The 12,177-nt window shown below is 39.4% G+C and overlaps 3 protein-coding genes and 2 non-coding genes across 6 annotated transcripts; 2 read left to right on the top strand and 3 right to left on the bottom strand.

Annotated features, from left to right (window-relative positions):
- The first annotated feature begins 2,604 nt into the window (after nucleotides 1-2,604).
- Nucleotides 2,605-2,676, top strand: TRNAD-GUC (transfer RNA aspartic acid (anticodon GUC)). Its single transcript has one exon. It is a non-coding gene; the product is annotated as a tRNA-Asp (tRNA).
- A 2,009-nt stretch (nucleotides 2,677-4,685) lies between these two features.
- Nucleotides 4,686-4,757, top strand: TRNAD-GUC (transfer RNA aspartic acid (anticodon GUC)). Its single transcript has one exon. It is a non-coding gene; the product is annotated as a tRNA-Asp (tRNA).
- Nucleotides 4,758-6,899: 2,142 nt separating this feature from the next.
- Nucleotides 6,900-9,008, bottom strand: LOC135609826 (protein JINGUBANG-like). Its single transcript, XM_065103502.1, has one exon. It carries the CDS (start codon nucleotides 8,905-8,907, stop codon nucleotides 7,486-7,488), a length of 1,422 nt encoding a protein of 473 aa, XP_064959574.1. The 5' UTR covers nucleotides 8,908-9,008; the 3' UTR covers nucleotides 6,900-7,485.
- Nucleotides 9,009-9,076: 68 nt separating this feature from the next.
- Nucleotides 9,077-11,392, bottom strand: LOC135609827 (B3 domain-containing protein REM16-like). Of its 2 annotated transcripts, XR_010485934.1 has the most exons (3): nucleotides 10,721-11,392; nucleotides 9,831-10,632; nucleotides 9,077-9,751 (listed from the first exon to the last, which is right to left on the bottom strand). XR_010485934.1 is itself a non-coding variant. In XM_065103503.1 (2 exons), exons 1-2 carry the CDS (start codon nucleotides 10,844-10,846, stop codon nucleotides 10,036-10,038), a joined length of 723 nt encoding a protein of 240 aa, XP_064959575.1. In that variant the 5' UTR covers nucleotides 10,847-11,392; the 3' UTR covers nucleotides 9,077-10,035. The 2 variants fall into 2 exon arrangements, 1 of the variants encoding a protein (XP_064959575.1); XM_065103503.1 differs by having other exon boundaries at nucleotides 9,077-10,632.
- Nucleotides 9,413-9,995, bottom strand: LOC135611406 (B3 domain-containing protein REM19-like). The gene is made up of 2 exons (XM_065107152.1): nucleotides 9,831-9,995; nucleotides 9,413-9,751 (listed from the first exon to the last, which is right to left on the bottom strand). The coding sequence occupies exons 1-2, from the start codon at nucleotides 9,993-9,995 to the stop codon at nucleotides 9,413-9,415; spliced, it is 504 nt and encodes a 167-aa protein (XP_064963224.1).
- Nucleotides 11,393-12,177: the final 785 nt, after the last annotated feature.

Here is a 12,177-nt window from a genome sequence, read left to right as displayed (position 1 = left end):
AAATAGAAGAGATGGAGGAACAAAGAAGGTTGTATTTTTGTGTGGTGATATTTTTGACACTTGTATGATTGGCTTATCAGGGTCTCTTGCAGTGGCTTGTCTTGGTTTCTTAGTGTCTTAGGTGTAGGAATAGGTTGGGTCAAGTTTGGACTGAGATTAGAAAGTAAGGGTACATAATCAGACAGAAATTTCATATTCAATGACCTGTACTGATGCACTGCTTCATTTTCTTAACCCAAGTTAGTTATCAGATTGGTTTTCCAAATCAAATATCTATATTATTGTCTTTCCTTAGCTATCTCTGAAGTTGTTAGATATACTAAATGGATACTCTTCATGTTGGTTTTGTAGGTCATGTAAGATTTGCTGCTAACTACAAATATAATGAAAGTTTGTCTACATTAATGTATCATCAATATTCCTGGACAAAAGTAATATGTTTCTGTTTCAGCTCCTTCCATTTTTTTTTGTTTCATACATTTTTTTAATGTTTTCTAACAAGTAATGGCTTGCAGTTTTCCAGTGTAATTTTTGTAGATATTCCAGTTGGAACTGGCTTCTCGTTTGCCAAGGACTCTGCATCTGCTGATGAGGTGGGGGACATGTCTTCTTCATTACAAGTCTATGATTTTCTCACAAAGGTAGGATACTTTCAGATAAATGTTGAGCAGAGTTGTAATAAATGCAGATAATATAATGCTTATCTTTCCATTGTAGCTGTTCAATCTCTCTCTCTCTCTCTCTCTCTCTCTTTTTTTTCTTTTGCAGCGGTCGATTGACCATCCACAGACCACTGTTCCTCTCCTGTCCTTTCTACATTGCTGGTAATTCATATGCTGGGATGACTGTTCCACTTGTTGCTCATCTAATATCCAAAGGTAACTCCAAATCTAAGTCTGGCTCTTATGATCACTATATTTTACTGCAAGAATAAGTTGGATGCCACCCTTAGAAACGTCAATGTAAAAAGCATGCAACTTAATTAGACATACTTTAGAAAAATAGAACACTGCAACCAAAACATAACTGATAATATGATTTGTTGGCCCAAATTTTATAGTTTCTCCATCAGAGTTTGGATAACTAGCCTCTACTGCATTAGCTGTGCACTGATACTGTATACAATGTTGTGTGTACATATATTTATGCAGATGAAAAAGCATGCCTGTGCAGACAAATAAGTTTCTAAGTTAAATAAAGTGTTAAAATGTTCAACTTTATTTGTGCAAAAATGATGATGGCTTACTTTGTGTTGATCAGGAATATTAATGCTGGGAAACAGCCACTACTTAATCTCAAGGTATATATATGCCATGCCCATTACCAGGTCGTTTCTCTTGAATTGTTCATCACAATGACAGATTAGTAGAGCAGTTCTTGAAAACAGTGTCATTAGTATATTTATTATCCAATTCATGTGAACACTGAAAACAGTATATGACAGATTACTTGATAACAGTGTCATAATTATAGGAAGTATATTTACTATCCAATTCAATGTATATTTTTATGATGCACATGGGTATGCCTCGATTATATTATTGCTAAATTCTCTAACTGACAATATGTTCAAGGAATATGCCTCAATTAAATAACAATATGCTCAACCAAAAAAAAAGTCTTTTATACTCCAATGAACACTTAACTCTTTTCCATGAATAAATGAAAGAATAGTTTATACATGATATGCATAGTTATAAAAATAAAGTTGATTCTTTTTCTTGCTTCTAATAACAGCTTTTGTTGTTCTTTTTAGGGTTACCTTGTTGGCAACCCATTCACTGGTGAAAAGGTTGACATGAATCCTCATGGGATGGGGCTCATATCAGATGGTTTGTCGAAGGTATATTCAAGTTTCATTAGATATGCTATGTCATAGCAGTAACTATATGGCTCTTACATGTTCTCCAAACATGTTTACATGTATAGAAATATAATTTTAAGTAAAAATTAAATGAAAACTAGATGATCTGAATGATTATATATACCGATTGCAATGGTGAACGAAAAGAACTTGTCAGATATGAATAGCCATAATGCCAAAAGAAAATGAGAGAAATATAAGTAACCAAGATGCCTAATCAAGAGAAATGGTAAAGAAAACACCAAATAAAACAATATAGTCGTTGTAGTATAGTGGTGAGTATTCCCGCCTGTCACGCTGGTGACCCGGGTTCGATCCCCGGCAACGGCGTTTATAGTTTTTAATATTAGAGGATTATTTTTCATTGATTATATTTTCTTGAATTTTTAAGCTATTTTTATGTGACCATAGTGCTGCTTAAATGGCTTACTGTTGAATTATTAAAATTAGATTTTTTTTATTTATTGGTTATGATTCCTCTTTTAAGTCCACAAAAGAGAAGCTTTTATTTTACTCTATTGTTTTGATTTTTTATATTAAGAAAAATCAAATTTTTTTTGTAATACAACTATTACTTACGAGCCTTTAATAAGGGGCTTAAAAAAAAGGGTTTATTCTAGATCTTGAGTCCAATGATGATGTGGCTGGAATTTAGAATGTTTTTTATTATCTTTAGTCAATGGATTTTTTTTATTTAAAATAAATTTTGGATGAAACTGTAATATACTTCAGAAATATAAGTCGTTGTAGTATAGTGGTGAGTATTCCCGCCTGTCACGCGGGTGACCCGGGTTCGATCCCCGGCAACGGCGTTTATTAATTTTAATATTAGAGGATTTTTTTTAATTGATTTTCTTTTGTTTAATTTTTAAGCTATTTTATGTGACCATAGTGCTGCTTAAATGATTTGTTGTTGAATTATAGAAAATTTTTCATTGATTTTTTTTTGAATTTTTGAGCTATTTTTTATGTGACCATAGTGCTGCTTAAATGGCTTGCTCTTGAATTAGAGAAATTTTTTCATTAATTTTTTTTTAATTTTTGAGCTATTTTTTTGGGATCATAGTGCTACTTAAATAACTTGCTGTTAAATTAGAGAAATTTTTTCATTGATTTTTTAAAATTTTTAAGCTTACTTTATATGACAATATGCTGCTTAAATGCCTTGTTGTTGAATTAGAGAATTTTTTTCATTTTTTTTTAATTTTTAAGCTTATTTTATGTGAATATAGTGCTGCTTAAATAGCTCGCTGTTGAATTAGAGAAATTTTTAATTGATTTTTTTAATTTTTAAGCTTATTTTATGTGACAATAGTGCTGCTTAAATGCCTTTTTGTTGAATTAGCGAAATTTTTTCATTGATTTTTTTAATTTTTTAAGTTTATTTTATGTGACCATAATGCTGCTTAAATAGCTCTCTGTTGAATTAGAGAAATTTATTTATTTCTTTATTTTAATTTTAAGTTATTTTTATGTGACCATAGTGTTGGTTAAATAGCTTGTTGTTGAATTAGAGAAATTTTTTCATTAATTTTTTTTGAATTTTTGAGCTTTTTTTATGTGACAATAGTGCTGCTTAAATGGCTTGCTCTTGAATTAGAGAAATTTTTTCATTAATTTGTTTTTTGAATTTTTGAGCTATTTTTATGTGCCTATAGTGCTACTTAAATAGCTTTCTGTTAAATTAAAGAATTTTTTCATTGATTTTTTTGAAATTTTTAAGCTTATTTTATATGACAATAGTGTTGCTTAAATGCCTTGTTGTTGAATTAGAGAAATATTTTCATTTATTTTTTTTTATTTTTAAGCTTATTTTATGTAAATATAGTGCTGCTTAAATTGCTCGCTGTTGAATTAGAGAATTTTTTAATTGATTTTTTTAATTTTTAAGCTTATTTTATGTGACAATAGTGCTGCTTAAATGCCTTTTTGTTGAATTAGCGAATTTTTTTCATTGATTTTTTTTTTTAATTTTAAGCTTATTTTATGTGACCATAGTGCTGCTTAAATAGCTCGCTGTTGAATTATAGAAAATTTTTCATTGATTTTTTTGAATTTTTAAGTTATTTTTATGTGAACATAGTGTTGCTTAAATAGCTTGCTCTTGAACTAGAGAAAATTTTTCATTGATTTTTTTTAAAATTTTTATGTTAACCAGAGTGCTGTTTAAATGGCTTGCTGTTGAATTATTAAAATTAGACTTCTTTTTTATTTATTTGTTATGATTCCTCTTTTAAGTCCACAGAAGAGAAGCTTTTATTTTATTCTATTGTTTTGATTTTTTATATTAAGAAAATTTAAAAAAAATTTGTAATACAACTATTATTTACGAGCCTTTAATAAGGGGCTTGAAAAAAAAGGGTTTATTCTAGATCTTGAGTCCAATGATGATGTGGCTGGAATTTAGAATGTTTTTTGTTATCTTTAGTCTATGGATTTCTTTAAGATATTTAAAATATTTTTTGGTGAAGCTTAATAGCTACTATGTGTAATATTGAGTTGTGCATGTTATGCTTAAGGTTGTAATAGTATTCTTTAAATAATTGGGTGATGTATTTGAACTTAAAAAAAGATCATAATAATTGAGACTCTCAGACGAAAGTTTTGTATGATCATCGCATATCTTTTGATTTTAAAAAAATTATATAAAATAATTATTATAATAATAAAATCTTATGAATTTGAGTATTGGATAGTTGAGAAATAAAATATATAACAAGTTTATACCCAAATCTAAGTAATAGATTGTTTTAATTAGTTCATGAAATTAAATTATATAAATATAAATATTAATTATTATGTGGTAAAAGTAAAACACAAAGTCGTTGTAGTATAGTGGTGAGTATTCCCGCCTGTCACGCGGGTGACCCGGGTTCGATCCCCGGCAACGGCGTTGTGTTTTTTTCTGTTTTAGAGGATTTTCTTCTTGATTTTTATTTTAAATGGCTTCTTTTTGAATTATAAAAACTAGACCTTTTTTCTTTTTATTAGTTTTGATTCCTCTTTTAAGTCCACGGAAGAGAAGCTTTTGTTTTATTTTATTGTTTTGATTTTTCATATTAAGAAAAATCATTTTTTTATTCTCTTTAGTTTATGGATTTTTTTAAAAATTATGTTGTCGTTTAATTTAATAGAATATCTAATTTATTAACTTAAATATATTTATACCACTAGTCCAAAATAATTAAACCTAACTTTATATTTATAGACTAGAGAGTAGTAAATTGGAGTATATGATCTTTTGTATATCTGAACTTAGCATCCTTGTTAAGGATCAATATCAGCTTTAGATTCGTTCTCTAATATGTGTAACTTGATCTTTAGCTCCATTTTAGACAATCTTTTTTTACTCGAACTCCTCATCATCATGTCATGTAGTATCTTAATAAGTAACATTTTGCGCTTTGTTGAGGTGATTATATGCATCAAAGGGCATATTTATTTTTCGTTTTTTAGCTATTTTATGGTTCATAAACAGTGGCTAATTTTATCTATCTATCTTTCGAGTGTTTCTATTCTCATGGAGAGGTGATAGGATGTTCGTTTTAGCAGAGAAACACTTGCTCGTGTTAAAGGAATTTAACAGATTTAGCTCCATGAATTGCTTTATTTCTTGTGAGGAAACATTTGCTTTGTGATCTGCAGAAAAGCATTTGATAGTAGTTTAAGCTGGGCGTATAATTATTCCAACAGTTAAGAGTTATATGTTGGTCAACTTAAATATGTAATCAAGGAAGGAAGACATGCATTCTTAATTATGTCGTGGAGGATATCTCAACTTAGAAGATCAATCTTGTTCTATAATCTCATAAATATCTAACAAAGTCTTTACTTCCCTTAAACTAGTTAGAATAAATCTAAGAGTGACATAATCGAAGAAAATGATGGGACAATTTTAGAAAAAGCTATGTTTGACCTGACTAATTATATGTTTTAATGATATATCTAGCATGACACTTAACCCTCTCTACCTAGCATACCAATCTCCTGCACCTAAGCTTCTTCCAAATCATTGGTGATATGAAATCCTGTGATTAGATGAGAACTAAGGAATCATTTCAATTACTAATGACTGAAAAAGTCAGATGAAACCCACAACTTAAGTTCTTAATTTTTTTCAGATTATATTGATATTGAATCTTATCTTTGGATCAGTTTGTCTTTGAGTCGTATGATTTAGAAAATCAAGATGATATGAAGAAAGAAATGCATTTTGCCGATCTTAGAGATTAATAAGGAACCTTAGAATTCTAGTCTTGGATTCCTTTCTATCCTGATGATATGATTATTACTAATAGATCATGATATGAAACCTGGAAGTCAGAAGAGATGCACAATAGATCAGACCTCTCAAAACCTACCTCTCAACCATCTCCTCGCTGAAAGAAAGAGATGGTATGATAGATCCGACACACTAGGTAAAGAGTGATATTGGCACGGCTCAATCAGATTATAAACACACCTGTTCAAATCTGATTGAGCCATTCCAACATCACACTCTCACCCAGGTAGCTTGCTGCTCCCTTCATCAACGAGGAAAGCGGTGGTGAAGGGAAGGGAAGGGAGAAGGCCATGGAGATATAGAGGAAGGTGTAGAGGATGGTTGAGACGTCAATGTCTTCACCCGCATGGGTTACGACAAGACATATTTCATAGAGAAGCATAAGGATATTGTTAATTTGTCTTTCCCACGTAGTGGTTGTGACGTACATATATTGCATGTTTCCTTGGCTTGACTGAGTCCAACAGCATGCACACTTGAGTTTGTTTATAGATCCCATTTAGGTGGGTTGATGACCCAATTCATATGCTCATAATTATATTTCGAGTTGTATGCGCTCGACTTGACAAAGAGAAGAATCTATGGGAAGGATATTGTTAGTTGTTGAGTAGCTCATGAATTGAAGATAAGAGTAATAGAGAATATTAGGTCTGATATCATATACTGTCGCCGGACATATATAGGACAGGAAGAAGGTGCAGATTCGCTCGCTTCATCATCAAGAGATTTGATGAGATGGTGCGGACCAAGCTGTCCTGCTAAGCCATCGTTAATTATGGGAAGCTGAGGGAAGAAGAGACGAGGCAGAGGGAGGGAGGTTGGAGATTCGCCTGTGTGGTGTTTTTGGTGGTTCGGAAGGGAAGCGATGGGGTCGGTCGGGGAGGAGCGTCACTTCCTTCGTCGCGTGGTGTGTGTGCACGCTTGCCTGCGGTCTTCTTCCTTGGCTTGCATTGGTGCGCAGGCGGGAAGTGCTGCTTCGTCTTGTTTGTTTAGGAGGACTAGTAGTAGTGGTTGAGGTACGTACGCCATTACTGATGCTTGTCCTTTGGGCTCTCCAACAAACATCATGATTGGATATTTCTTTTCCCATCAAATTATATGCAGCAAAACGTAATGCTTTCCCATTTCATTTTCGATCCATTAAAGAAAACATAATAAATGATAGAAAACACTGTAAGATTGTACGATTCGATATTTTGCTTTCTTGGCACGATCAGGAATTGGACTCCCAATGTTACCCCCTCCGAGTGTTGGGAAATTAATGCATCGCCCTTCGCCGAAAAAACGTACCGCCGGCGACTCACACATCAGTCGGACGAAGCGCCACCGCGTCCTGATCTCATGCGGCGGCTCGTACTTGCGCCATGGACCCCTCGAACGCCCCGCCGTAAGCTTGGTCGGACCCGCCGCCGTTGCTCCCGCGGTATGCCCCCGAGTCCTCCGGTTCCACCGGCACGTGCTGCGGCCCCCTCAGCAGCGCGGTCGGCGCCTGCTCCGATACCCGCCACACCTTCACCGACTTGTCCAGGCTGCCGCTGTAGACGATCCACCTCGCGACGGAGCTGCCACCGTCCTCGCCGGCGTCGTCCGTCTCTATGGCGAGGCACTTGACGGGGCCGGAGTGGCCGCTGAGCACCGAGAGGCAGGTGTGCACCGCGCCCTCGCGCCTCCACACGCAGATGCTCTTGTCCGCGGAGCCACTCAGCAGCAGGTTCCCGGCCGCCGCGAGGCAGAGCACCGACATCTTGTGGCCCTGCAGCGTCCCGCCGTGGGACTGGTGCTGCTCCCCCTCCCAGAAGTTGACGATCCCGTCGGAGGAGCCGCAGTAGACGATGGACGCCGTCGGGCTAACCGCCAGCGTGGTCACGGCGATCTCCTGCTTGAGAAGCGTCTGCACGAGCGTGTGCTTGGTGCCCTTCCCATGCAGCTCCCTACGCCACACCTTGACGGTGCCGTCGGCGGAGCCGGTGAAGACGAGCCCGCCGAAGGCCGCCACTACCGAGTTGACGGCGTCGTCGTGGGCGACGACGGACTCCAGGCATCTGGAGTCGGAGATCCGCCACACCTTGAAGGTCTTGTCCCAGGATCCGGAGTAGAGCAGCCCCTGGTCCTCGTTCAGGCTGAGGGACGAGATGGCGTCGGAGTGGCGAATCCACAGCGCACTGCGGTTGCGCCGGACCTCGACGTAGTTGGAGGGGTTGAGAGAGCTCCGGAGGACGTCCTTGAGCCTGGGAAGGGTCCCGATCCGCTTGTGCACGGTGGCGTCCTTCGGCGACACCCTCCAGGCCCGGATGCGGCCGTCCTGGTGCCCGGTGAAGATGCGGTCGGACGCGACGACGATGGCCTTGACGAGCCCGCTGCTGGACTTGAACCCGGCGAAGTCCTTCTGGTTCTTCCACACCCGGATGTTCTTGCTGTCGGAGCCCGTGTAGAGGAGGCCACCGGTGGCGGCCAGCGAGTAAATGTGGCCCTCCTCCCGCACCAGCGACCCTATGAGCCCGGTGCAGGGAAGCGCCGCGGCGTCAGCGTCGCCGGATGCAGGGTCGTAAGGCGGGTAAGGGGCGCTCTGGTGCCAGGGGGACGAGATGAAGGGTGAGCTCTCGCCGCTCGTGGCTACGGTGTAGTCCGAGTCGAACCCGGAGCCGGCCGTGGCCGAGGAGGTGCTTTGTCGCGGGAAGTCATCGTCCGTTGACGACTGGTGCACGTTGGCGTACGTGGCGACGTGACTACTGCCAAGACTGCTGCCTGCACTCTCCCCCATCAACGTTTTGGCAGACGGGAAGGGGAGGAAGGACGTTGACGGACAGGTCTTAAAGGTGGTCGACGAAGGACGGAAGAAAGATAGATACGGCGAAGAGACGAGGAAGGAAGGCTGGAGGGGAAGGAGCAAAGGTCGGAGCAGGAGGACGGGGTGTATATACAAATAGGAGAAGGAGAACGGGGTGGGGGGGGGCGCGAGGGACGACAGAGCAGAACGGAGGGAACGTCGCGGGGAACACGCGAGGCCGTAGCGAGGGTGACGGAACGGAGCCTTCGCCTCGCCGCCGGTCCACCCCCATTCCTTTCGGGCGTTGACCAGGTCCTTAACCTTTTGTCGGGACGTGTTGAATTGGTCAACGTTGCGCCATGGTTCATTCTAAGGTAGCAAAGCACACAATATAAAACTTCTCCATCACAAGAAGCTCAGTCCGCAACATAAAACCACCTAATAACATATCCTTCTGCAGCAAAAGAGTGCAACAAAAGCAGCAGCAGCAACATCTCTGCTATCGACGTGCCACCACCTCGATCGGATCACGGCCTTTTGTGTTACCCTTTCCTTCAGTCGAGAGCTCGGTCGGCAGCACGATGGCCGGCGTTACTGCTCGAAAGATGTTGACCTCCAAGACGAAGTCGTAGTTCTTTGCCCTGATGATCTCAAAGAGACACACATCATCCTTTTCCAGTTCATTATCCACTACGAACTGCCTCCATCCTGAGCCGAACTTAGTTGCCTTGTAATGCACAATATAGTTGACTTGCCAGGTTCCACCACTGGGCAGACGGAGGAGGACGCTTTGATCGCATCCAGGCATGTTTTGTACTGCAAATCCATGTGGGATAACCTGCACAAGTTGCATGCAACGACAGCTTGATTGTTTCTCCATATGGCTTGAAGCAATGGCGTGGGAACGATGAACTCACCAGAACATAACTTTGGCTGACATTACTTTGCCTCAGCTCTGCTATAAATGATGGATGTGCTGTTTTCATTGAACGGGCGAGACTCAGAGCTCTTTGTTTCTCCTCCGCAGTGGCAGGTCTCCTGGTAGGGTTGATGGACGATGAACTTGATCTCATCTTTGTCATGTTCTCTTCTACGTTTCCTTTCTCGTGCTCATGCTTCACGTCATCTGCAACATTTCAAGAAAAGCACATCTAATGTCGCAGGAATTAAGATATCATACTGAGGATTCGAGTTATCGATGTGATGTTCTGCAGGAGATTCCGATGTTCTCCTCCTACAACTCCTGCGTCGTGGCTGTTGTCTGATTAATGATCGCCTAAACGAGCATTCCTTGCCTGCAGACATGATGGGGTTGCGGTCCGAAGCATGCTCTGCTGCTGCATTGGCCGACTCGCCGTCGCTGCACTTCTGATCGTCTTCCAACGGTGGTTCTACGGACTTGTGCTTGCTGCCCCGTGAAGGGCATGCGTCGCCAACCTCTGCAGCTGTCTTCTCTCCTATAAAGTACGAGTGCTCCTTCTCGCAGGCAGTCTTGTCGAAGACCAACACCTTGAAACATGAATCGCCGATGTATCTGAAGACGAGGAAGTCCCCTAGCTCCAGCAGATGGTCTTCTGCAAACTTACTCCACCCACCCGTGAAAGCAACATCGTCACCGCTTCTCTTCAGCTTGACGTTCCATAGGTTTCCGCTTGGCCCTTTCAGCTTTGCATCCTTCGGTAAGTCCTTGAAGTGCAGCACAAACTTCCTGGGGATGCTCTGCAAACATGGCGTGCAATGCGAATATCATCAGATGCCAACACTGTTGCTGGTAAGGCCGAATGAACAAGCTTTACGAGCTACTTACGAGTTTTCTTGAGAAATCAGCAATCAGAACCTTGAAGAAACTCCTCTTTGTGGCTTCAAAATGATTCCAGTAGTAGTGCTGCTTCCATTTCCTGCATTCGAGGCACCTCACGTCCACCTCGTCCATGACAGAGGAAGAAGAAGAAGAAGAATAAGAGTTCTACGAGCTATGAAGTTGAACCTTGCGAGGACATCTAAACTGGCCTGCAGACAACATTGCCGAGTTGGAGAAGGAACAGCGACGCTTTGTGGTCTGGCCGAGGGCCATGGCGTGGGGGAGTAAATGTAGAACTCTTCCCGGCATTCAAAACCTTCACCAACCGATCATTACTAGTATTGGACTCCGCCGGCTATATATGCATCTGCTGACTGCACACACTGAAATTACTACTATTGAACTCACCTATATGTGTATGTATTTATTTCCTGCAAACTCTGAAATCTCGACGTAGGGGGGTTTGGAAATAGGTTTGAACCGGCTAATTACATGTTATTACCTAATGTACTTAACTATGTTTAGAATACTATTTTTTATATTTTAAAAAATCATATTGACATCTTATAGTTATTAAATTGAAACATATAGATCAATTTATCATAATGTCGTCGATTTTATCAACAAAAATATAAAAATAAAAAAAAATTAATTTTAACATTCTAATTAGTGATAACGGGTGGCGTCGACGGTGGCAAAAAACTATACTACTAAGGGTCGTATGTGGCTATTGTAGATAAGGAGAACGATGACCAGAGGTGATGGCTACTCTGCATCTACATCGATGTTAACACAGTTGCCAAGTAGCCATTTCGTTGCTCAAAATCTGCGTCAACGTTGACATAGTTGCCGAGCGGTTATATCGATGTCGATGTAGTTGTCGAGTGGCATCACTTAGTATCTGTATCGATGAACCTTTTGTTGCTTAGCAATTGCATCGACGTCAACACAGATGCAAAGCAGCCCTCATCTCTCGTCGTCACTCTCTTCATTCATAATAGTCACCCACGATTCTAAGTGATGTCATCGTCCACCATCAACTAAAATATTAAAGATTATTGTTAGAATAAATGAATCTAAATGTTTCACTTTTATAATTATAGCTATAGAGATACTAATATAACTTTTTAAAATATAAAAATCAAAATTAACTACAAAGAATAATTTATAACCTCACCGATTATGACATTACCCTAAGCGCAAAGGTGGTATTAAGGGGTCACCCGTCTCTCTTTTAAAATTACATTCATGAATAATGCTAAAACTTATATAAGATGTAGCTAATAGATTTATTTTTCTTAATTGAGATTTTTTTTTACTTCCTAGGAAAAGTCACTTTTTTTCGAATTTATCTCAAATTCTCTTTTTCAGATTTTTTTATTTATTACCTTTATTTCTTCTAATATCTTAAATTCATTTTTCAAGTTAAATCTATCATGTGGGACTAGTGCACCCCATGGACT

The sequence above is a fragment of the Musa acuminata genome, chromosome BXJ2-4, assembly GCF_036884655.1.
Source record: "Musa acuminata AAA Group cultivar baxijiao chromosome BXJ2-4, Cavendish_Baxijiao_AAA, whole genome shotgun sequence".
In the NCBI taxonomy this organism is placed as follows: domain Eukaryota; kingdom Viridiplantae; phylum Streptophyta; class Magnoliopsida; order Zingiberales; family Musaceae; genus Musa; species Musa acuminata.
The sequence above is the reverse complement of the archived record's forward strand: the minus strand, read 5'-3'. Positions and strand labels throughout refer to the sequence as shown.

What these genes read in the sequence shown, in the direction of transcription:
- LOC135609826 (XM_065103502.1), bottom strand. Translation starts at nt 8,907, where the DNA reads ATGGGGGAGAGTGCAGGCAGCAGTCTTGGCAGTAGTCACGTCGCCACG.
- LOC135611406 (XM_065107152.1), bottom strand. Translation starts at nt 9,995, where the DNA reads ATGACAAAGATGAGATCAAGTTCATCGTCCATCAACCCTACCAGGAGA. An exon ending in TCAGCCAAAGTTATGTTCTG is followed by an intron (nt 9,752 to 9,830) that starts GTGAGTTCATCG and finishes CAACTTGTGCAG; the next exon opens with GTTATCCCACATGGATTTGC.
- LOC135609827 (XM_065103503.1), bottom strand. Translation starts at nt 10,846, where the DNA reads ATGGACGAGGTGGACGTGAGGTGCCTCGAATGCAGGAAATGGAAGCAG. An exon ending in CTGATTTCTCAAGAAAACTC is followed by an intron (nt 10,633 to 10,720) that starts GTAAGTAGCTCG and finishes CCATGTTTGCAG; the next exon opens with AGCATCCCCAGGAAGTTTGT.